Genomic DNA, 25853 nt, shown 5'->3' with positions numbered 1-25853 from the left:
TTGTTTTTTTTTTTTTTTTTTTTTTAAATATCTAAATCATCATCAGGATCTTCATCATCAAAATCTTCATCATCTGGATCTTCAATTAATAAAGTTTGTTCATTATTATTACCTTGATGTCTATATGGTAAAACTACAGAATCTCTAGCTTGTTTTTCATCTTCAGTTAATTTAAGATTAAATGATAAATTTTGAGTTGGATCAGGTTCTTGTTCCTCTTGTTTGGTTTGTAATGATTCAGCAGAATCAAATTCAACCTTACCAGTGGCATTATTTATATAATAGTATTCTACATTTCTAACGACTCTGCCTGAACGTTTTTTAGTGATCAATGTAATTGTTGATTCGTATGGATGTGGTAAAGATTCTGAATATTTTAATTTGGCTGATAATGGTGTAACTTGAATTGAAACTGATGATATATATTGTAATTGTTTTTGAACGGATTGTTCATATTCATGTAAATCTGTATGTAAGATTGCAAATATACAACTAAATGATTTCTCCATCTTTATTCTATTACTAACACTACCTTCAATACCTGTTTCAATTTTATTAATTTTTTCAATCTTTTTTTTATTATTATTATTATTATTATCTTGTTGTTCTTTTTGTTCCTTTTCTTGTTTCTCTTTATCTTGCTTTACTTTATTAAAATTATAATTTGTTAATGATCTAATTAAATTACATGTATCTGATAATCCACTCTTTAAAATTAATGTTGATATTGAATTTATTAAAATTATTGGATTTTCTTTAAATTTATTTGGTACACCTGTGTACATTTTTTATTATTATATTAGTAAAAAAATAATATATATATATATATATACTATTTTAATTGAATTATTTAAAAAATATTAATTTACAATTATAAACATTTTGAATATCTTTAATAATTGAAGCTGAATCATGTTTTACAGATTTAAAAATCATTGGAATTTGTTGTAAATTCTCTGTTATATTATTATTATTACTATTATTATTATTATTATTATTCCAACCAAATGAATCTGAATAATAATCAATAACTATAAAATTACAATTATTATATTTTTTTGATAATTGTTTATATTCAGAAATGGTTGAACTAAAATTTAAAAACCAAATATTTCTATGTTGTTTTGATATTGTTGGTAACCATAAAGAATATAAATGATTTAATAAATGTTGAGATGATGATTCTAAACTATCTTCTAATAAAATTAATCCTCCAACTGCATCACTACCACTACTACTAAATACTTTAGTAAATGAATTACTACCAATTGATGATACAATCGTTGATGACATTTTTTTTTATTTAATTTTTCGTTGATTTTATAAATGAGAAAAAAAATAAAAAAAAGAAAATAAAAAAAAGTAAAAAAAAAATGTGAAATTATTGAAATTAAAAAAAAAATAAAAAATAAAAAAGAGAAAAAAATGAAAAAAAAAAAAAAAAAAAAAAAAAAAAAAACCAAATTGGGATTCAAATCTCATTTATTGACTAAATAAATGAGATTTGGGTCTTTTATGTTATCACTTATTTAAAAATATTTTTTAACATTAAATCAACGGAAAATTAAAGCAAATCAATTATAATTTTTCTAACAAAAAAATGGTTCCTTTTTTTTTTTTTTTTTTTTTTTTCCGTTTGTATTTCATTTATTTTTTTTTAAGAAATGTTATTTTATTTTAATTCTTTTGTTTTAATTTTGTGTTCAAATATTAATTATTATTCTTTAAAAAAAAAAAATTAAATGAAATGCAAGCAGAAAAAAAAAAAAAAAAAAACCAAAAAACCAAAAATTTTTAAACCAAAAAATAAAATAAAATAATAATTGTAATAAATAAAAAGGTTTTTTTTTTTTTTAATACTATTATAATAGTATAGATATAAAAAAGTTGGTTATTCTATTTTTATAATATTTTTTTTTTTTCTTTTTTTTTTTTTTAGAAACCAAAATAAAAAAAAAAAAAAAAGTTTAAATGATATCAAATAATAAACTGGAATTTGATGCGAAAAACGTTTTTTTCGAAAAAAAATTTTTTTTTAAAATTTTTTGATTTTTTTTTTTTTTAGCGAGTCCTTCTACAGTGAAATTTTTTTTTTTGAAATTTTTTCACGTTTTTTGTTTTTATCAGCCTAACTACCACCATGTCACAAAAAGTGTACATGTTATATTATCTCTCTCATAATAATTTCAATCACCCATATAAATCATATATCCATTAATAATCACTATCAATCTTTATCACTAAACATCAATCTTTAGGAATAATCAATATAGAGTACATAATAGAGAGAGAAAATATACATAGAGATGATTAGCAAATCCTTCGAACAGAATTGGATTAAACCATATATATCATGTATCATATCAATTGATATCATAATATATATTTAAAGCTTAATTAATAGGTGAATAAATCAAACATAGATTTCGAATAGTTTTTTCCATTTTAAATGGAAACTTTTTTTCAATTTTAATGAAAAAACGAAAGGAATCTATGGTCAAAGATTTTTTATCACACTTCGTTTTTTTTTTTTAATTATTTAAAATTTACTACTAACAATATATAGAGCTACCAAGACTGCTCCAGTCCCAGAATCCATTCTCAAAAAGAGAGCCACCTCCCAAAAGAAAGCTGTTGATGTTGCTAAATTAGGAAGAGCTCAACAATTGGTAGGTTATTGGATTTAGAAATTAAAACATTTAGGGAATAAATTATTAATTTGGAATTTTTTTTATTTTTATTAGAGAAACAGCAGATTAAACTCTGTCTATTTCAAACGTGCTGAGAAATACGTTTCTGAATACCACAAAACCGAACGTGAAGCCATCCGTTTAAACAGAATCGCCAAAAACTCTGGTACTTTCTACGTCCCACCAGCTGCCAAAGTTGCCTTTGTCATCCGTATTAGAGGTATCAACGGTGTCTCACCAAAGCCAAGAAAGGTCTTAAAGCTCCTCAGACTCTTACAATTAAACAATGGTGTCTTTGTCAAATTAAACAAAGCTTCAATCAACATGCTCAAACTTGTTGAACCATACGTTGCTTATGGTTTCCCAAATCTCAAATCAATCAAAGAATTAATCTACAAGAGAGGTCACTTAAAGATTGACGGTCAAAGAATCCCATTAACCTCTAACGATATGGTTGAAAAACAACTCGGCAAATTCGGTATCATTTGCGTTGAAGATATCATCCACGAAATCACCACTTGCGGTAAACACTTCAAACAAGTTAACAACTCTTTATGGCCATTCAAATTAAACTGTCCAAGAGGTGGTTTCAACATGAAGAAAACTCCATTCCTCCAAGGTGGTGATGCTGGTAACCGTGAACACTTAATCAACAACCTCATCCACAGAATGAACTAAATTGATAAAATAAATATTAATTTTTTATAAAATAAAAAAACAAAAAACAAAAAAAAAAAGAGTTAGTTGTAGTAGCAAAAAAGTAGTTTTGGTAATCAAAAAAAAATGTATTTTAGTTTTATTTTTTTTAAGTTTTAATATCTATTTCTAAATTAATTTTTGAATTAAAATAAAAAAAAGAGAATTTTTTAATTATTTTTTTTTTTATTTTTTTTTTTTTTAATACTGATTAATCAGTGTTATTCCATCCAAGGAAATGAACAATAATTAATAGTTTTATTAATGAATAAATAAAAATGAGTTTAATTTTAAAAATATATATGCAATTATTATTATTTTTTTTTTTTTTTAAAAAAAAAATATCCAGTTTTAAAATTAAATAAATTAATAGATATTGGTAATTTAAAATGTTTTTTTTTTTTTTTAATTTTTTTTTTTTTTTTATCTTTACAAAAGTTTTTAATATATATTATATGTTTTATTTTTAATTTAGAATAAAAAAGCGCCATTTCCTGAACCAGAAGTGTAATTGCCACTTCCTGATGAACCTGATGAACCTGAACTTGAGGCTGAACCGCTTGATGAACCACTGTTGTTTGAACCGCTTGATGAACCACTGTTGTTTGAACCGCTTGATGAGCCACTGTCATTTGAACCACTATCGTTTGAACCACTTGATGAACCAGTTGAAGAACCAGTTGAAGATGATCCAGTTGCGCTTGTTGATGAAGCAGTTGAAGATGTTCCAGTTGCACCACTTGAACCACTTTGTGATCCAGAAGATGTTGATTGGCTACCACTTGAACCACTTTGTGATCCAGAGGTTAATGGATTACTACTACTTGAACCACTTTGTGAACCAGTTGTTCCTTGACTTCCACTATTACTTCCAGAATCTATTAAAATAAATAAAATAGTTGTTAGTTATTAGAGAAATTAAAAAAAATAAAATATAAGAAATAAAATTAATAGTGAAAAATACCTTGTGAACTACCAGATGAAAGTGGTTGATTACTTGAACCTGATGTTTGACCAGATGTTTGTGAACTACCAGATGAAAGTGGTTGATTACTTGATCCACTATTTGAAGAATCTTGTGAACTACCAGATGAAAGTGGTTGGTTACTTGATCCACTATTTGAAGAATCTTGGGAACTACCAGATGAAAGTGGTTGATTACTTGAACCAGAGGTTTGACCAGAGGTTTGACCAGAGGTTTGACCACCAGTTGTTGATGAGTGACCACCAGTTCCTGCACCTGATGAACTTGAATGACCACCAGTACCTGCACCTGATGAACTTGTTAATGGTCTTCCAGTTGTTGATGATGAGGTTGCTGATGATGAAGTTGTTGATGAACCACTACCTGGGAACCAATTCTAAAAATAAAAAATAATAATAATATCACAAATTAATTAAATGATAACAAAAAATAAAAAATAAAAAATAAAAAATAAATTAAACATACCAAATCAACACTAACACCACATTGGGTAGTTGTACCTATAATATTGAAATTTTAAAATTAAATATTAATATTAAAATATAAATACTAAATATATATATATATATATATATATATATTAAAAATTAAAATTTAATTACCTTGATATTGTTTCATGACAGCTTTAGACCAACCACCAAAATTATAACCTTGATCACTAAAACTTGGATTATTATCATAATGAGCATACCATAATGGGAATGATGATAAAGAGGTTAATGAACCAACTGTTTGTGGCCATTCACCTTCGCTTGAATATACACCAACATTTACACCCAATTGTGAGGCGGTTTGTACTGCTGTTTGAACATATTGAGCATTGCTTGATAATGTACTACTCCAACAACCATTACATTGTTCAACGTCAATCCATAAAGTACCATATTTGACTCCATTTAATTTTGAAACCAATGTTTTAATTGCTTCTGCTGGGTCTGTAATACCACTACATTGTGAACATAAAAATGCATATAAATCAACACTTAATCCAGCTGATTTGGCTGCTTGAACAATTGATGGTACGTTTGAATTAAAACCATAACCACCTGACCAAGTTTGGACAATAATTTTTGAGTTTTGTTTAGCTAAACATGCAAGATCACTTGATGATGGATTGGTTCCTGATGAAATATCAATACCATTTCCAGCTGAAGCAATTGAAACAATTAATAAAACAGAAAGAATAGATAAAATTAATTTATTCATTTTTTTCTATTTTTATATATATATATAAAATAAAATATGATATTTTTTTTTTTAAAAGTAAAAATAAAAAATTTCTTTACTGTTTTTTTACTTTTTTTTTACTTTTTTTTTACTTTTTTTTTAAAAAAATATAAAATAAAATAAAAAATAGATATTTTTCTCGAGTTTAATCACTAACGTTTTCCAAAAACTTTTCTTTTTTTTTTAATTTCTTTTTTTTTTTTTTTTTGTTTTTTTCAGAAAAGTATTTTGAAAATACCATAGCCAAAAGTCACCAATAAAAAAAAAAAAAAAAAAAAAAAAAAATAAATAAATAAAAACACATTAAAATAAGTTAATTTTGCACGAGGCAATTTTCCATTATTGAATTATATATTTTGCTTAATAACTACTTATTTATTTAAATTTATTTATATATTTGTTTATATTTATCTATATATTATCTATTTACTATTATTATTATTATTATTAATTATTATTGATCATTATCTTTTAGCCAAATATTTAATCATCTTGATATTTATTTTTTTATTGATCATAAATGGAAAATGTAAAATTTTTAAAATCTTAAAGTTTGACCAAAACTCTAAATTCTTGTTTGGTTGATTTTTATGATTAAAAAAGAGGGACGATTAATTATCAAAAATAAATTAAATCTTTTTTTTAATTAGGAAATGTTTTTCATTTTATTTTTTTATTTTTTTTTTATTTTTTTAAAACAATAATATTAAAATAGAAAAAAAAATAAAAAAAAAATAAAAAAAAAATAAAATAAAAAAAAAAACAAAAAAATAAAAAAGAAAAAAAATTAATTTATTTTTTATTTTATTTTATTTTATTTTATTTTTTATTTTTTTTAATTAAGGTTCGATTTTTTATTTTTTTTTATTTTTTTTATTTTTTTTTATTTTTTATTTTTCATTTTTTTTATTCAATTTTCTTATCCAACCTTCTTATACTATCTTTATAATATTATAAATAACCAAAAAAAAAAAAATAAAAATAAAAAATAAAAAAATAGTAAAAAAATAAAAACTAAAAAAAAAGTATTAAATAAAATAAAAAAAAAAAAAAATCTGTAAAATACATCAATATTGTATAATTAAAATCTTAAATAGGTAATATATTATATAACTGATTTTAAATCTCTTTTCCAGTTCAAAAGAGACACCCTAAAATAATAACAAAAAAATAAAATAAATAATAAAATAAATAATAATAATAATAATTAAAATTAAAATTAAAAATAAAAAAAAAAAAAAATCACAAAAAAAAAAAAATTTTACAAAACATCTCTTTTTTTAATTTTATTTTATTATCATCACAATTGAATTATTTTTATAAATAACTATATCAAAACAATTGTTTTTATAATAACACACAAGCACACCACCCCACACAAACTTGTGGAATTAATTTTTAAATTTTTATTTTTTTGAAAAAAAAAAAAAAAAATAAAAAAAAAAAAAATTCACACATTAAAAAAAAAAAAAAACCAACATTAACACAAACATATAATTTATTATTTATTATTTATTATTTATTTTTATAATTCATTAACTATTAATTAAACAAACATTGATTTAAATATAGTTATATAATATAAGAAAGAGTAATATTCTTTAAAAAATGGCCATTGACAAAGATTCATCTAAAAGACCGGCTAGTAAGTATTGACAATAACGAGAAAAAAAAAAAATAAATAAAAAAAAAATAAAAATAAAAATTATTAATATGTTTTTTTTTTTTTTTTTTTTTTCTATATTACTAATAATAATAAAATAATAAAAAAAAGATACCGCATTTAAACAACAAAGATTAAAAGCATGGGAACCAATTTTAACACCAGGACCAGTAATTATTGCATTTATTGTTATTGGTATTGTTTTTATACCAATTGGAGCAGCAATTATCAATTCATCAAATAAGGTGTTAGAACATGTAATTAGATATGACGATAATCCAAATTGTCAATTAGGACAAAAATGTACAATTAATTATACACTCCCAACTGAAATGGAATCACCAGTTTATTTGTATTATAAATTGGATAACTTTTATCAAAACCATCGTAGATATGTAAAATCAAGAAATGATGATCAACTTAGAGGTATTGAAGTAACAGATTTCAGTAAATTAAAGGATTGTGAACCATTAATTACAACTGATGGTTCTGAAGATGTTAATAAGATTTTAGTTCCATGTGGTTTAATTGCAAATAGTGTTTTTAATGGTATGATTTTAAAAAATTATAAAAACAATCTTTATATATATACATGTAGTTTCAAAGAGAAATGGAATTTATTATTAAAATTTAAACTTTTTTTTATTATTTTGATTAAAATAGATTCAATTTCATTAGCAGATGCTTCAGGTAATTTAATAAATTTAACCAAAAAAGGTATTGCATGGCAATCAGATATTGATAAGAAGTTTAAAAATTACCCAGAGAATGGTGTAGGTGTAATTAATTTTTCAAATTTTGAAGATGAAGATTTCATTGTTTGGATGAGAACTGCTGCTTTACCAGATTTTAAAAAACTTTACAGAATTTATCATGGTCAAAATGGTCCATTGAGTGGTACCATTCAAATTAGAATTGATAATAGTAAGTTTTAATTTATTATTATTATTATTATTATTTATTATTTTATTTTTAAATAAAGAAATAGTCCCAAGTTAACCTATATTTCAATACTTTTATAAAATATAGAATACCCAGTTGCTTCATTTGATGGTAAAAAATATGTAGTTTTATCAACAACTTCATGGATTGGTGGTAAAAATCCATTTTTAGGTTATGCTTACATTATTGTTGGTATTATTTGTTTCGTTCAAGGTGTCGTATTTGGTAAGTAAAATAAAAAAAATAAAACAATAAATTTTTTTTTTTTTTAAAACTAACACTTTATTCATTTTTTAAAAAATAACATAGCTATTAAACACAAGATCAGCCCAAGAGTACTTGGTTCACCAAAATATTTAGAATGGAATAAATAAACAAAAAACAACAACAACAACAACATACACGCAAATAATGGTGAATTTTTTATATATTATATCTATCCTTACATCATTAGATAACAAAAAAAAAAAAAAAAAAAAAATAAAAAGAAAAAAAACCATCCAACCAACTATTTAAGTATCAATTAAAAATAACAAGAAAAACAAAAAAAAAAAAAATAAAAAAAAAAAAAAATCTGTAATAAATACATATATTTTTAAATAAATTGAATTAAAAACTTTAGTATTTAATATTTATTTAATTTTTATATTATATATATATTTTATTAATTAATCTAAATGTTCTAATACAGATATTGTTTTAGTTTGAATTATCTAATACAGAATTTTGATTTTTAAAAAAGATGATATTACTATTATTATTAATATTTTTTTTTTTTTTTTTTTTTTTTTTTTTATACAGTAAATAAATAATTAAATGATAGTTTGTTGTGTTTTTAAAATAGCAGTTAGTATTTTAAAATTAATTGATCCAATAAGACTAGATTTGGAATACAGTAGTGTTTGCAATTTGATTTTCTTAATTTAATTATTTGTTTAAGGAAATCGTTTGGATCTTTAAAATTGTTCGGACCTTTTGAAATAGTCGATTTTAAGTTTTTTGCTTTTTTAATATATTCCAAAGTGGTTAGTTTGAAACATTTTATTAAGAAGGTTTGTGGATGATAGTTTTTCACCTATAGAGGGTTCATCGCTATACTATTGATTACAGGCCAAAACCCGGATGTCATGAATTATTAATGCCATTATGTTTATTTCTTCAAAGGTTTTGAATAGCTCATAATTAACACATTCATATCACCATTCAAAGTATTCTTAGTGGAATCTAGATTTGAGTAGTTTATCTTATCCTCATGATCCTTCTTCATATTTGGTGGAATTCTGTTAAAAAATTATTGTTTTTGTATCTGGTCCTTTGGTGGGTCGAATGTGTGACTCGACCTCATTCAATGAATATGAGGTTTTCAATTTGCTTGATTCTAGAAATTCTGGTGTTTTCTTACAATTAAAGAAGAGATGACCATAAGGATCATTTCCTAAATTTTCATTACAAAGAGTACAATATTTATTATAGAGATAGTTTAATGATAAACATCTTGCGTGAAATCTGAACTACGTGTCTTTTGTTTTTGGATCTTTTATTAAAAGAATGTTTTTGAATATTTGACCATAGCTATGATAACCTCTCAAATTGAGTGTCCATTGAAATCCGATCTTTGGAATGTTGGCGTGTTGTTTATGAATTTCGTCGTACCAATCTGTTTGTGATAATGGTTGGTTATTATTGTTTTTAATCGGTGTTAGGATCTGAGTATAGATGGCTCTTTTCTTTCTTATGTTGTTTTCAAGATTGGTTTAAAGATATTTAGATGTGAATATGTTTTTTGTGAATTGATATTCCCAGCTCTAATGGTCAGAGGAGACAATTGATTTTGTTAATGAATCGTGCATGAATTGGTTAATCTCCAATAGTTTCTGAGTGGATTGTCTCTGGTCAATGTTCCATATGTCCCACTTTCCTTCACTCATTGGATATCGGGCTCTTTTAGTTGGCATTTGATTTATTACTTAAAACTACTTGAATTTCTATTGTTTGGTTCTGATAAAAACAATTATACCAATTTATTTGTTACTTTATTTCATCAACGTTAAAGCATTCTACATATGAGTAGTATGTTAATTTAGATAGTGCAAAGGCTTTTAGAATAGTGGCTTTTATCTTTATTGTCGAACTCGATGTTTTCCACAGTACAGAATCGAATCAAGGATAGTACAGAATCGAATCAAGGATTTCTGTCATTTTTCAAATATGAGTCCAAAAAATTTTTTAAAAAAGGCAAGTGTTAAGTTACTTATTATATTGATTGAATTTGTTTGCCGAACGTTGGCAATGCAGATTTTACCGGTGTCTGTAAGGTTTATTGATAAGAACGGCCTCCCTCAATTAAAAACTGTTAAAACTGAATAATTTATATCGTGAAATTTTTTTTTTTGGAATTTTGTGGGATAAAAAATTATCTTGAAAAATCCAATTTTAAAAATTCCTTTTTATCTTTTTTATCTTGAAGTAATTATTTAAAATGAATGAGATTTGAAATATTATTTAATTTAATATATAACTTAAATTTAAAGAAAAGCATTACAATTTTTTAGATTTGTTAATGATTTTTTATTTATATTGTATTTGGCTTTTTTTTTTATTTTTATTTTTTTTTTTTTGAATTGGATAACGCAATTATTAGTTGCTTCTCCTTGAGATGCTAGATCTAATTTTATTTGTAGTTTTTTTACAGGGTCTCTAAAAGAGGGTTAGTTTACTTTTTTTTTTTTTTTTTTTTTTTTGTTTCAAATTTTGAATTGTATTATTACTTTTGATTAAAACATCTTTTTTGTCCAAACTTTTTTCTAAATCTTTTTTTATTTTATCGTAGGCTTCGTGGTTGATGTTGATGACATATTTGAATTGTTTTTTTTTTATTTGAGTTTTATCGACAATTTCGCTTATTTTTTGTAGGCATTTGTGTTGCTTAATATTTGTGGTGTTGTTTGTGATTTTCATCTTATTTTCTTTCTATTTTTTTTATTTTACTTTAAAAAGTTAAAAATCTGGAAATTTTCTGATTAACTTGCGTTCCAAAAAAAGAGGTTGTTGTTTGTTTTTCCTATTGTATTTGGCATTTTTTTTTTTTTTTTTTTTTTTTGAATTGGAAATTGTATTTGGCCACTTTTTTTTATTTATTCTTCAGAATAACGCAATTTATTGTATTTGGCGACAAGATACTAAAAAAAATAAAATTTCATCAAAGCAAGGGTAGGAAAGTCTGGTTAAATCCGTGTGACTTAAGATCTCATCCATTCGGTTCGCGAGTTCGAATCTCGCCTCTTGCAATGTTTTGACAAGTCGTCAATATAAACCATAGGTTCGATTCCCGTGATGCCTCGGGAATGGTATACCACAATTCAAGACCAAAATCCAACCATCCCTAAAACGGAATTCCAATCATCTCTAAACTTAAGAGGCTACAGCTATAATCAACTCTTCAACAACATACTGAAGATAAAAGACCCTAAAACAAGAGACATAATGTTTAGATTCCATGCCAGATGCCTTCCAATAAACTACCTTCACAACAAACAATGCCCACTCTGCAAAGAAGATATGAGCAAAGACCCATACGGTCACCTGTTCTTCTCATGCAAGAAAACAAAACAATTCATAAAAATAAATAAACTCAAAAATTTCATCTATATTACCACAGGCAAAGGTAAAAACTGGCACCATACAAGAATTAGGCAAAATAACAATTTCATTAATAGAATAACTCCAAAATTATCACCGATAGCCAAAAAAGATCAAGAAGTGAATGCAGATTACGCCAACCACAGATTCCACAAAGAATACTTTGAATGGAACTATAAAGCAATAGACTATGATCTAACCAGATCATTCGCATATAGAAACCTAATGACCCTTATCCTCCACAACATTTGGATTTGGATTTGCAATCAAATATACAGTGAAGATCCTTTAACAAATGAATCACTATCATACAGCTCCCTTCTAAAGAAATGGCACAAATTGGCCACTCTAGAATACATCAAAAAAGCAAAAGATCTGAAAAACTTATCAGCAAAAGACCATAATAATTTCAAAGATCCTAAGATCCTTCTCACCTCAACGATCAAGCTAAGAAAAACAACAGCTAATTACTATTGTATTCCAGAATCATCTCTCCCAAATATTATATCTTTTGATCAATTCATATGATTAAAATAACCCTTCAGCTTAAATGATAAGCCTATAAATAAATATTAAATAAAAACTCGTATTAACACAGATGGACATATATCAATCTTGTTAATCCAATATTAAAAAAAAAAAAAAAAAAAAAAAAAAAAAAAACTTATATCGCCTACTCGCTTCCTATTAAACAAATAATAAAAACAAGAAAACTAATACTTTGCAAAGTTTTTTGTATTCCTGAATAAGCTCTTCCAAATCTTATCTCCTTTAACCAATTCATCTAACCAACTACAATTTTGTTATTTGAATTATTTATTTAACATATTTAAAAAGTAGATATCTAAAAAATGATGATAACAATAATAATTACTTTCCTATTACACCACATTTAAAATTAAAAACTTCTTACGACGTAATAAATTATCCTCAGAGGAAACAACTACATCCAAACTCAGTTAATTTTTTTTTTTTTTTTGGAAATTAAAATAAAATAAAAAAAATATTTAGGAAATATATATATAATTATTTTATTTTTTTTTTTTTTTATTTTATTTTTTTATTTTATTTTATTTTTAAATTACAGTATTAGCATTAAAGGCTTCAAGTAATTTGCTTGCCATTTTTTGAACCAAAACAGATTTATCGGTATCTGCAATCTTTTGAATGATTGGAATGAGTTTAAATTCTTGAATCATCTTTTTAGCATTTGGATGACATTCATAGAGGGAGGTAATAATTTTCAAGAGGTTCAAACGTACTTGAGGATTAGTATGACCCAATTTATCGATGATTTTAGTGATGAAATTTGAAGTTCCCAAGAGGATATTTACAGGTATTGAAATTTGAATAATCTTTAATAATGGCTCCAAGATACCAGCAAAAGATTGAGATTCAGCATTGGTAAAGAGTTGAATCAATTTCTTTATGTTTTCATTGGTTGCAATGATATTCTCAACCTTGTGAGTTTCATCAGTGATCCAAACTGCCAAAGAATCCAAAGCATTCACTTGCCAATAACGTTCCTCCAAGAGTGATAAATAGAAAGCGACACCATTATTTTTCCAAAGTTCAGATCTTGCTTTCTTTGAATGAGCTAAATCACAAATGATTGGTAAGGCAAATTGATTCAATGGTGAATGACTAGTGATAAAGTATTGAAGATGTGGTATGATACCATCGATAGCAGCTTGATATTGTCTCTCTGGATCGATACGACAAAGATGGAACATTGTATTCAAAACATGATTATGAATCTCTGCAACAAATGCACCAGTACGACGACCTAAAAATGGTACCATAAAACGAATGGCACCTGCATTTTGTAGATTGGCCAATGTATTATGATCCATGGATAATTGTTTAATACTTTTCAATACTTTTGCCAATTGTTCTGGCATCAATTGTGAGAGTGTATCTAAAATTGGACGAATAACCTCAACGGCAGACATTGTCTTTCTAACAACGGAATCTGCTGCAGAAAACATAATGAATAAATTTATGATTCTATCGGGATAGGTTGCAGCGGCTTCACCATCTGCAATTGAATCTCTTAATACGATTGGAAGTGTTTTTAAAAGTCCACATTTTGAAAAGAGACGACAAAAATCATTCTTTGGTGTTGGTGATTGTAATTCGAAAACATTTACAATGGCATCGACGGCCATCCAAACCAAACGTTTACTCTCGGCGTATGGTGATAATAAAAAGTCCACTAAAATGGGTAAACCTTTACATGCAATAAACATTTGCAATGTCAATGTTGAAGTACTACACATTTTACTAATGAATGAAGCGGTCTCCAAACGAACAGATGCTGGATATTCAGGTCCTGAAAATTTCATAATCGCTGGAATACCACCAACCAAACATAGATTCTCTTGAATCTCCATATTGTTATCGATAATTTGATTGACAACCTTTAGAATTGAGCAAAGTACATGTGATTGAATATTTGAAACCTCCAACATCTCCATGATTGGAATAACACCATGACGTCGAATTAATAGGGTCTTTTGTTCAGAGTTCTCTTTGAACATTGTAATCAATTGAGTGCATGCACTAGAGATCACTTCTTCGGGTTGTTCTGGTGTTAATAGATTCATAAGTTTTAAAATCTCTGATGACATTCTTGCATAGTTATCCTTCATTAAATTCTTATCCAAATCGAAATCTTCATCATCATCTTCATCGAAATCATCGGCGAAAATATCTTCATCCTCATCATCATTACCATTATTATTAAAACTATTACTTAATGCTGTCTCTGATAATGCAATTCTATTCTTTAATCTAGTTGAAAGATCTGGTTTATTAACTGTACCTTTTCTAATTACTTTTGGATCAAAATTAACTGTTGCAACATCTCCCCAATCATTATCTTCTTCACCATCCTCTCCCCATTGATCAATAATTACACCACCACTCTTACTACCTGTACTACCATGATTAATACCCTCTTTAACATTACCTGATGATGGTTGTCTTGGTGATAATGGTAATTTCTTATTATTATTATTGTTATTATTAGATACTGTTAATTTTGGTTGTTGTACAACAGTTGATGATGAATTTGTTGTATTTGCACTACCACTACTATTTCCTTTTATATTTGATCCGAATTTTGGATTTAATTTAATTGATGTTGGTATATCACCAAAATCATCATCTTCATCATCACCACCACTACCAAATCCATCATCATCATCATCTTCATCTTCATCCTCACTAAATGTTGGTTTCTTTATATTTGGTTTTGGTGTTTCATTCTTTTTATTATTATTGAAATTTAATGAACCAACTGCTTTTGATAAATCTGAAACTGTATTAAAATCATCACCCCAATCATCATCATTTTCAATAACTGGTTGTTTTGGTACTGCTAATTTAAGTGGTGGTGGTTGTTGTTGTTGTTGTTGTTGTTGTACTGGTGTATTATTTGTTGGTTGTTGTTTTAATGGTGTTGAAGGTTTATTATTTGTTAATTTTAATGGTGATTTTTTATCAGGTAATTTAATTGATTTTGGAGTATTACTAAAATCATCACCCCATTCATCTTCTTCTTCTTCAGGTGGTGGTAAAAATACTTTACCTTTTGGTGATTTTGGATGAATTGAAGGTTTTCTTTGATGTGATGGTTTTTTATTAATACGTTCATTGTAATCTGTAATATTCTTTGCTATATCATCAATGTTTGCAGGTGCACCCAATGAATCTGTACCATTTCCAACACCACCTGCACCATTTTCAACTGGTTTTTTCTTTATACTTGCTTGAATCCATTTATGTTTTAATAGTTTTTGTGCTGAAATACGTAAATTTGGATCCTTTTGAAAACATTGCATTAACCAATCCTTTAATGGTGGTGAAATACCCTCAGGTAATGGTGGACAATCATCTTGTACAATACGAAAAAGTGCTGGCATTTGTCCTAAATCATAATATGGTGGTGATCCTGTTAATAACTCTATAACTGTACATCCAACACTCCAAATATCTGATTTCGTCGTTGCACCATTTAACTCTATAATCTCTGGTGCCATCCAATATGGTGTACCAACTACTGCTGCTGCACTTGTATCATCAAATTTAGTTGCAACACCAAAATCTAAAATAATTTAAAAAAAAAAAAAATAAAAAAAATAAAAAAAAAGAAATGTTAATATAATTTCTTTTTTTTTTTTTATTTTTTACTTTTTTTTTGAAAAAGTTTATAAAATAGAAAATTAATAAAACTTACCTGCTAATTTAATTTTACCCTCTTTGGTTGTTAAAATATTTGCACCTTTAATATCTCTATGTACCACACCCTGTTCATGAAGATAAACTAAACCTTCTAAAACTTGTCTAATATAAACACAAACCAATGTTTCTGGAAATTTACCAAACTTTTTAATAATACCTGATAATGAACCATTTTCAACATACCTATTTTAAAAATAAATGTGTGAAAATTAGAATTGATTGGGTGATATAAAATAAAATAAAAAATAAAAAATAAAAAATTTGATAATTTACTCTAAAACAATATAAAGATTATCTTTTGTCTTTACGTATTTAATATATTTTACAATGTTTGCATGATTAAGATTCTTTAAAAGATCGATTTCATTCATAATACCTTGTAATTGATCTTTTGGAATCTTTGTAAGATTAATTTGTTTAATTGCTACAAAATCACCATCTTCAATATCTAATCCTTGATATACTGTACCAAAACCACCTTTACCAATAACAACACCTAAATTCTATATTATTTTTATTTTCAAAACAAAAAGTTTTTCAAAATATTTTTTTTTTTTTTTTTTTGGTTTTTTTTTTTTTTTTTTTTTTTGTTGTGTTGTAAAAAATAAAAATATCATCAATATAACGGTTTGGGTCATGTATAAAAAATGATAAAAAAAAAAAAAATAAAAAAAAACAATTATAATAATAAATAAATAAACTTACATAGTTACCAACTGTAACATTTTTCTTTATTTCTTCAGGTTCTTTCTTAGACATTTTCTAGAAAATTGATTTTTGTAAGCAATTATTAGATTTGTCTATTTTATCGTGAAAAAAATAATTGTTGTGTGGCTGTTGGTTTTTTAATTTAATTTTGTTTTTAATTTTAAATTTTTTTTAATGTTGATTTTCCAATAATACAAAATGATTTTTTAAATAAGATTTGATTTTTTTGTTTATTATTTTTTATTTTTTATTTTTTTTTTTTTTATTTTTTTTTAAAAATAGGCCCATTAATAAATAAGAATGGAAAAATTTAAAAAAAAAAAAAAAATATTAATGGTCCAACTGAAAAAAAAAAAAAAATTAAAAAAAAAATTTTAAAATTAAAAAAAAAAAAATCCAAAAAAAAAAAAAAAAAAAAAAAAAAAAAAAATTATTTCAATAGGTTACCACGATAGTTTATCATAATTTATTATTGGATGAAATAATGGGTAAAAAAAAAAATAATAATAATAATTGAAAAAAAAATAATATATATATAAACTAATATCAATAAGCTTAAAATGGTTTGTTTTGAATTTGCGAAAAAAAAAAAAAAAAAAAAAAAAAAAAAAAAAAAAAAAAACTTGTTATTTGATTTTGCGAAAAAAAAAAAATTAAAAAAACCTTTTTTGGTCTTATGGTTAAAAAATTTGACTTCCAAAATTCATTTAATTTTATTATTATTTTTCTAAGATAAAAAAAAAAAAAAAAATTTAAAAAAAGAAAAAAAAAAAATAGAACCTCGGAGCCTATCTCCATTAAATATCAATAAATGGCCAACAAAGTTCTTATTTTTTTTTTTTTTTTTTAAAATTTTTTAATTTTTCATAATATTGGACCGGTTAAAAACCTAATAATAAAAATAATAAAAACAATAATAAAAATTGTAATAAAAATAATAATAATAATGGATCATTTTTACTCGCAACACCATTTTTAATGGAAAAGGCCCAAATATTCCATTTTACCATTTTATTTATTTTCAAAACTGGAAAAAATAAAAAATAAAAATAAAAAATAAAACAAAAAATAAAAAATTTTTTTGGAATTTTAATTAAAAATAAAAATTGGTTGCGGGTTGGATTTTTAATTGAATTTTTTTTTTTTTTTTTTTTTTTTTTTTTTTTTTTTTTGCAATATTTGACAAGTTCCATAAAAAATAAAATAAAAAATAATCACCATTACACCCTTAAAATATTTGTTTTTTTATTTTTTCCAAAAAAGAATCAACATGTGTGAGAACCAAAAATATTATGATATCTCAAAGAAGTTTGGTTTTAACAGAGGATTATTTGAAGATTTAACTGGAGACCTCGAAAATTTCCCCAGTATTAAAAAAGAGTGTAGAAAAAGCAATCAATGTTAAAAGAATGGAAAGGTTGTTCATTTAAATAATCTTTTTTTTTTTGAATTGGAATAAATAATCAAGATAATAGTAACACATTAAAATCTTCAACCAAAAATAAATTAAAAATAAATTAACATCTCTCTTTAATATATAATTTAACAATTTGTTTTTGTGTTTATTTTTTTAATTTTTTTCATTTTTTTTTTATTATTTTTATCATTTAAAAAGGTTACCAACTTTCGGTTAAATATTTTCATTGAAAATAAAAATAAAATGAAAAATAAAATGAAAAAAAAAATAAAATAAAAAATAAAATAAAATAAAAAAATAAAATTTTGGTGTAAGTTAGAAAATAAACCAAATAATGGTGTTCAAAAAAAAATAAAAAAAATAAAAAAACTTATCAGTGCACCATAGTCTTTTTTTTTTTTCACTATTTCATTCCACAAAAAAAAAAAAAAAAAAAAAAAAAATTACTAATCAGGGTGTTGTTTTATTTCAGACCTGTTAAAATTGGATTTTTTTGTTTTTACAAATTTTTTTTTTTTTTTTTTTAACCAAAATTTTTATTTTTTTCTATAAAAAAAAAAAAAAAAAAAGAAAATAATAATAATAAAATTTTTTAAAAAATTATTTTTTTTTATCTTAGATTGGGATGTTTGAATGTGCATGTTATCGAATTAATTCTCCCAGTCATTGACTCTAAAAAAAAAAAAAAATTAAAAAAAAGTTTTGTGTTAAAGAAAATAAAAAAAAAAACTTTTTTTCTAAACTTTTTTTTTTTTTTTTTTTTTTTTCAGTTCCCCAATCATACTGGATATTTTTTTAAACGTTTTTGTATTTTTTTGATTTTTTTTTAATTTTTAAAATATTTTATTTTTTTTATATTTTTTTTTTTTTTTTTTTCTAAAAATTATTGGGAAACACAACAACAAAATTTTTTTTTTTTTTTTTTTTTTTTTTTTTTTTTTTTTTTTTTTTACTGTAAAATACAATATTTTCATATTAATAATACATCATCACCAACTGTTTGTAATTTTAAATAGTTATATAAGGTTATTAAATATTCATATTTTTTGTATGTAAGTAATAACCAAACAAATTAAAATAAATAAAAAAAAAAACCATATTGATGTCACTTGATAATTATAATATTATAATACTATACAACCTTGTTTCATTTTTGTGTAAAAACCATTTTCAAAAAAAAAAAAAAAAAAAAAAAAAAAAAAAAAAAATCAAAAAAAAAAAAAATCCTTTTTTCACACAATCAAAAAGTCAAAATTAGTTTATTTATAATAATTATTATAAAAGTTTTAAAATAAAAAAAGAAAAAAAATAAAAATAAAAATAAAATAAAATAATTAAAAAAATAATTAAAAAAAAAAAACCACTCAAAACGCACTAGTATAAAAAAAAAAAAAAAAAATAAAAAAAAATAAAAATAAAAAAATAAAAATAAATTCACTGGTAATATCAAATTTGTTATAACTTAAGGTACCCCTTTTATTGTTATGTTGTTTTATTATATTTTCATTTACTTTAAAATAAAAGCACAATAAATAAAAAAAAAAAAATAAAAAAAAAAAAACTTTGGTATTTTGGATTTCCAAAGAGATATAAGCCTCATACCACCCCACATCATAATTCATCGTAAAAACAAAAACAAAAAAAAAAAAAATAAAATAAAAATAAAAATAAAAAAATTAAAAATAGCTTTTCTCTTATTTTTTTTTTTATTAAAAATATTTTATTTTTATTTTTATTTTTTTTTGTTTAACTTTTTCTATTAAAAAAAAAAAAAAGTGTATAAAATAATTTTTTTTTTATTATTTTATTTTTTTTTTTTTTTATAAAATTTAAAATATTTAAATATAACAAAAGAAATTTACTACCATTTTTAAAATAAAAATAAAATTTATTATAACCCATAGTTTTTAGAGTAAATAAATATTTGTTTTTCTCCCGTATTTATTATATGAACACAATTTATTATAAATTTGTTCTTTTTTTTCTTTTTTTTTTTTTTTTTTTTTATAGTTATCACCATCATTTTCAATTAAAAATAAAATAAAAAAATAAAGTGTGCACCATATAGTTTACAAAATTGATATTAATAAAAATATCAAAATAAATATCGGAGAATATCCTACCTATTCATTCCATTACCAACCACACTCACACTAAAAAAAAAAAAAAAAAAATAATAAATAAATTTATTTACCAATACTGTCACTTTTGAAAAAAAAAAAAAATAACAATAAAACATTAAAAATAACCTTTAAGATAATATTTTATTTATTTATTTATTTTATTTAAATTTTTTTTATTTTTTTTATTTTAATTCACCAACTTAACCCCCCCTTCTATTAATTCCTCTCTCACACCACCTTTATTAAAAATCATATAAACATATGTTAAATTCAAATAATTTTTCCACCACATAGTGAGAATTATTTTTTATAATTTTTAAAAATTAAAGTCAAATAATATTTTTTTTTTTATCCATAATAATTAAATTAAAAACCACCACTCACACAACAACCATTTCAATATTACACAAATAATTAATTTTAAAATAAAATTATTTTATTTTTAATTTTTTTTTATTTTTAATAATTTTCTTTTTTTTTTTTTTTAAATAATTTTTCTATTTATAAAAAAAAAAAAAAAAAAATTATAAATAATTATCATCTTACTTTTTTTAATTAATATATCAATATAAATAATTTTTTTTTAAAAAAATAAAATAAATTCTGTAAAAAAAAAAAAAAAAAAAAAAAAAACCTTATTCAAATTTTTAAAAGACACAAAAAAAAAATATATATTATATCTTTAAATATAATTAAATTTATTATATAATAAATATACATGTAAATATAAAATATAAACAACAACATATTTATCATCTATTCCACTCACTCGTTCAATCACAAAAAATTTTTTTTTTTTTTAATTTTTTTTTAATTTTTAATTTTTTTTTTATTTTCAAAATTTGCATACAACCTTTTTTTTAAAATTTTTTTTTTTTTTCAATTTTTTTTTTTTTTTAAATTTGTTAAAACACCAGTCGATAAAAAAAAAAAATAATAATAATAATAAATAAAATATTAACATTAAAATTATTATTATAATAATAATTTTTTTTTTTTTTCCTTCTTTTTGGCAATAACAAAAATATTTTACAACCTATAGTATAATATAGAATAAACTTATAGCAAAAAAAAAAAAAAAAAAAAAATCAAAAAAACCAAAAAAAAAAAACCTTTAATAACATCACTGTATCATATTTTCTCAACAATCTAAAAAAAAAAAAAAAAAAAAAAAATCCAACAATAATTTTTTTTTTTCTCAAACATCAATACCAATTTTTTATAATCATTAATATTTAAAAAAAAAAAAAACCATAAACTTTTTTTATAATCATCAAAAAAGAACCAAAAAAGAATGTCAGCAAAAGTAGCAAGCAATAAAGAAGCACCATTAACAGAAGATAGTGTTAGTGATCTTTCAAGTGATGGCGTTGAAGCTGAAGGAGTTGATCAAACTGAAAATAGTGGAGCTGATGCAATGATTGATTCTGAACCAGCCACAGAGGCAGGTGTTATGAAACAAGCATTTGGATTCATTAAGAATCATCTTAAAGTTGGTGCAGATATGACTAAATTACCAATTCCAGCAACATTTGTACAACCAATTAGTTTCTTAACAGCAATTCAACAACAATCAGCAATTTTTTCACATTTATTAACAAGGTAATTTATATATATATATTACTTTTTTATTTTTTTTTATTTTTTTATTTTTTTCATTTTATATTAATTTTTTAAAATTTTAAAATTTTAAATAGTGCACCATATATTAAAGAAGATGATCAAAGATTTTTACAAGTTTTAAAATATCATTTAACATGGCCAAAGATGTATTTCCCAAAGAATCCATTGAATCCAATTTTAGGAGAAGTTTATGAATGTCAAGTTCAACATACAGATGAGAAGACCAATGAGGTGATTCAAGGTGATATTACACATTTCACAGCCGAACAAATTTCACATCATCCACCAATTTCATGTTTTAACTTTTACAATGATAAACATAAGATCAAATTTGATTCAAAACAACAAATCACACCAGTATTCAAGGGTAAATGTATTCGTGTCAATATGGATGTAAAGACTTGTATCACATTGGAGAGAGAGGGTGGTGTCACCGAGACCTATTTCAACGATAAATTCACAGAGGGTTATCTTCGTCTTTTGAGATGGAAATTTGAATTCACTGGTAAATATAATTTTGTTTGTCCAGAAACTGGCTATAGCGCAGTCATCAATTTCAAGGACAAACCAATCATTGGTGGCAAATGGCACGATCTTCAAATCATAGTTAGCAAAGGTACCGAACCAATCTATGATATTCATGGTACTCATGTTGATATACTTACCATCACTAATCTCAAAGATAAAACATCTGGTGTCTTTATAAATTACAATACCATGCGTTCTGAACCAGTCATCGAGGAACCAATGGAACAATTAAAAGAGAATGCTTCTCAAAAGGTTTGGAAAGGTGTTGCTGAGGGTTTCGCAAAGAAAGATAGTAGAAAGGCTGGTCTTGAAAAACAAAGAATCGAAGATCTTCAAAGAAAGAAAGCAAAAGTAAATTTGGCAAAGGATCCAAATTTCATTCATAAACCACACTATTTCATTCATAATCCAAATCTTCCTGCTGATTGTGTAAAACCAGATTATATTTTTAAAAAACCCGTTGAATCTTCAACTCCAAACCTTTCAAAAGTTGATTCTTCTGCTAAAATTGAAAATTCAATTCCAGTTGATAATTCAATTCCTCAAACTACTAATTAATAATAAATAAATAAATAAATAAATAATAATAATCATTTTTTTTTTTTTTTTCAATAATAAAATAATATACAATATATAAAAAAAAAAAAATAATAATAATAATACAAATAATACAAATTTAAATTTTTTCTTACAGAAAAAAAAAAAAAAAAAAAAAACAACAAAAACAAATACAAAAACAAAAATGATTTATAAAAAAAAAAAAACATATTTTGATTTTTCTAATCTCATTTAAATAAAAAAAAAAATTTATAAAAAGAAAAAAAAACCTTGTTTATTATTTTTAAAAAATTTATCTTTTATCTTTATTTTTTTTTTATTTTTTATTTTTTTTTTTTATTAAAATTATTTATCTATACAATAATAATTTGATTGAATAAAATGGTCAGTTAACTGAAATTCTACATTTTTTGAATTTAAATTAATTGAATAAATATTTGGAAATGAAAGATATAAATAATTATTAAAATAATGAAATGAAATTGGTAGATAATAAAATATCATTTGTTTAAATGTTTGATCAATTATACCATTTCTAATTGGATATCTATAAATTCTTTTTTCAAACCAATCACTATAATAGAAATGACTTGATGATATATCAAATTCATACATATTCTTATTTGAATAGAAAATTGGTAATTGTAAAACATTTTTAATGTTATTATTATTATTAATTGATGATTGATTAAAATTATTTGTAATATTATTATTATTATTTGTAGAATTTATAAATAAATTATTTAAATCCCCAAAATAAATATTATGACCAATTTTAAAAAATATTAATTTATCTAAAATTCTAATTTGGTTTGTACCATTACCACCTTTATAAAGAATTTTATTTGTTGGGTATTGAATAATTGATGAATATATTGGTGAATAATAGTATCCAAATATTCCTTGATCATCAAATGTAATTGAATATATATCATTATTATTATCTGTAATATTATTATTATTATTACTATAAAAACAATTTGAATCTAAAATAAAATTGGAAACTTTTTTTAAACAATTTTCATAGTAAATAAAAAATTCATTTTGATTTTTATATGAAATAAAAAAATTATTTGTTATATTTTTTGATAATTTTGCGATTGTATTAACATTATTAATTGTTGATGAACCACCCTTGGTTGGAATTGAAAGAATTCTATAAACACTTTCATTATCATATGATGCTTGAAAAATTATTGTTTTTTTTTCTTTGTCAATTATCATTTTGCCAATATTAGAATTATTATTATTATTCATATATTGTGGTAATGATGATGGTGATGATGATGATAGTGATGGTGAATTTGTGAAAATATCTATAAAAGATTTTTTACAATTTTTTAAATTGTTACATTGTTTTGAATCATTACAATTCATTATTGGAATACAATTTATTGATAAAATTAATAAATTAAAAATTAAAATCAATATTTTTAATTTTTTCATTTTATTTTATTTAAAAATTTTATAGCTTTTTTTATATCTATAAAAAATTTATTTAAGGTTGAATAAATAAAAAAAAAAAAAAAATTAAAAAAAAAAAAAAAAAAAAAAAATTAAAATAGAATTGATTTTTTAAATCATTAATATACATTTTTTGTGTGGGAAATTATATCAATAAAAAATTATTCAAAACATTTAAAAAAAAAAAAAAAAAAAATTAAAAATAAAAATAAAAATAAAAATAAATATAAATAACTTTTTTTTTTAAATGATCAAAAATTGGGGTAATAATAATAATAATAATAATAATAAAAAAAAAATAAAATAAAAAATAATACCCCTTTGTTTTATTTAATTTTTTCAAACTTATTTTAACCATTCTCCCAGAAAAAAAAAAAAAAAAAAAAAAAAAAAAAAAAAAAATTTAAAAATAAATTGGAAAAAAAATCAAAAGATTTTTATGATGTCAGTGGTTCTTTTTATATTTTTTTTTTTTCGCAACCTTGGGCGAAGCAGGCTCAAGAATTTCAGACCTTATTGGTTGAATTTTCTTTTGTACCTTTTTATAATTAATGCCTTTTCAAAAAAATTAAAATTGACATTCCGTTCTCTTGATTTACAAAAAAAATAAAAAAAAATAAAAAAAGGTTAATTAAATTTTCGCTTTCCTTTTATTTTCTATCAAAAGATTTATTTTTTCTTTAAATATTTTTTTTTTTTTTTTTTTTTAATCATTAAAATAATTTTACAATTGAATACAAATAAAAATAAAATAATTAAATATATTATATAAAAATTTTCCAATAAATAAAAATAAATAAATTTAAAATAAATTTTCCAAACTATTTTTTTTTCCTATAAATAATAATTAAAATAAAATGCCACCAAATAGTAATTTAAAATTTGAAGATGATAAAATTAGGACAATCGGTCCAGAAACCCCTTTAATAAAAAAAGGGGTGGAAAAGGATAATGATAAAATTCCATTATTTAAACATAAATACTTAAAACAAACAATTTTATTATATATTATATTTTTTATTTGGGTAATGTCAACCTTTTTATATGGTGTAATTATACCGAACATGTTGGTTGATTATGTTGCATATAAATTTCCATCATTTAATTTTGATGATCAACAATCAAAAGCAGCATACTATAAATCTTATTCAGATGCTTTACCAAATTTAACAATGTTTATATTCGGTCCATTAGTTGGTGTTTTATCTGATAGGTAAATATTTTTAATTTTTAAAAAAAAAGAATTTTAATTTATTTTATACTAATTATAATATTTTTATAAAAAAAAAAAAAAAAAAAAAAAGATATGGAAGAAAAAAAATTTTATATCTTGCTGTATTTAGTT

General features: G+C 22.7%; 9 protein-coding genes and 1 non-coding gene across 10 annotated transcripts in view; 6 read left to right on the top strand and 4 right to left on the bottom strand.

Moving 5' to 3' along the window:
- Positions 1-23: 23 nt before the first annotated feature.
- On the bottom strand, positions 24-1293 carry DDB_G0276569 (hypothetical protein; the record flags this gene model as incomplete). The annotated part of the gene is made up of 2 exons (XM_638054.1): positions 24-775; positions 870-1293. 2 exons carry the CDS (start codon positions 1291-1293, stop codon positions 24-26), a joined length of 1176 nt encoding a protein of 391 aa, XP_643146.1.
- Positions 1294-2140: 847 nt separating this feature from the next.
- Positions 2141-3368, top strand: rpl7 (S60 ribosomal protein L7; the record flags this gene model as incomplete). The annotated part of the gene is made up of 3 exons (XM_638053.1): positions 2141-2154; positions 2567-2669; positions 2745-3368. 3 exons carry the CDS (start codon positions 2141-2143, stop codon positions 3366-3368), a joined length of 741 nt encoding a protein of 246 aa, XP_643145.1.
- Positions 3369-3857: 489 nt separating this feature from the next.
- On the bottom strand, positions 3858-5577 carry DDB_G0276439 (glycoside hydrolase family 25 protein; the record flags this gene model as incomplete). Its single annotated transcript, XM_638052.1, has 4 exons — positions 3858-4264; positions 4351-4747; positions 4837-4871; positions 4974-5577. 4 exons carry the CDS (start codon positions 5575-5577, stop codon positions 3858-3860), a joined length of 1443 nt encoding a protein of 480 aa, XP_643144.1.
- A 1629-nt stretch (positions 5578-7206) lies between these two features.
- On the top strand, positions 7207-8577 carry DDB_G0276567 (hypothetical protein; the record flags this gene model as incomplete). Its single annotated transcript, XM_638051.1, has 5 exons — positions 7207-7243; positions 7373-7810; positions 7925-8185; positions 8291-8428; positions 8513-8577. 5 exons carry the CDS (start codon positions 7207-7209, stop codon positions 8575-8577), a joined length of 939 nt encoding a protein of 312 aa, XP_643143.1.
- A 2830-nt stretch (positions 8578-11407) lies between these two features.
- On the top strand, positions 11408-11490 carry tRNA-Leu-UAA-4. The gene has a single exon. It is a non-coding gene; the product is annotated as a tRNA-Leu (tRNA).
- A 196-nt stretch (positions 11491-11686) lies between these two features.
- DDB_G0276565 (hypothetical protein) lies at positions 11687-12370 on the top strand (the record flags this gene model as incomplete). The annotated part of the gene is made up of 1 exon (XM_638050.1): positions 11687-12370. One exon carries the CDS (start codon positions 11687-11689, stop codon positions 12368-12370), a length of 684 nt encoding a protein of 227 aa, XP_643142.1.
- A 548-nt stretch (positions 12371-12918) lies between these two features.
- sepA (armadillo repeat-containing protein) lies at positions 12919-16846 on the bottom strand (the record flags this gene model as incomplete). The annotated part of the gene is made up of 4 exons (XM_638049.1): positions 12919-15950; positions 16083-16270; positions 16361-16590; positions 16793-16846. The coding sequence occupies 4 exons, from the start codon at positions 16844-16846 to the stop codon at positions 12919-12921; spliced, it is 3504 nt and encodes a 1167-aa protein (XP_643141.1).
- A 4783-nt stretch (positions 16847-21629) lies between these two features.
- Positions 21630-23044, top strand: osbF (oxysterol binding family protein, member 6; the record flags this gene model as incomplete). The annotated part of the gene is made up of 2 exons (XM_638048.1): positions 21630-21937; positions 22033-23044. 2 exons carry the CDS (start codon positions 21630-21632, stop codon positions 23042-23044), a joined length of 1320 nt encoding a protein of 439 aa, XP_643140.1.
- Positions 23045-23389: 345 nt separating this feature from the next.
- Positions 23390-24490, bottom strand: DDB_G0276509 (hypothetical protein; the record flags this gene model as incomplete). Its single annotated transcript, XM_638047.2, has 1 exon — positions 23390-24490. The coding sequence occupies one exon, from the start codon at positions 24488-24490 to the stop codon at positions 23390-23392; it is 1101 nt and encodes a 366-aa protein (XP_643139.2).
- Positions 24491-25365: 875 nt separating this feature from the next.
- DDB_G0276429 (hypothetical protein) overlaps positions 25366-25853 on the top strand; it is a gene marked incomplete at both ends in the record, with an annotated part of 1747 nt that continues 1259 nt past the window's right edge. The window contains 2 exons of the mRNA XM_638046.1: positions 25366-25721; positions 25852-25853. The exon at positions 25852-25853 is cut by the window's right edge and continues 487 nt beyond it. Coding sequence (XP_643138.1) covers positions 25366-25721; positions 25852-25853 — 358 coding nt within the window. The remainder of the gene's footprint in view (positions 25722-25851) is intronic.

This window comes from Dictyostelium discoideum, assembly GCF_000004695.1.
Source record: "Dictyostelium discoideum AX4 chromosome 2 chromosome, whole genome shotgun sequence".
Taxonomy (NCBI): Eukaryota; Evosea; class Eumycetozoa; order Dictyosteliales; family Dictyosteliaceae; genus Dictyostelium; species Dictyostelium discoideum.
This window is presented reverse-complemented; position numbering and strand designations above follow the sequence as displayed.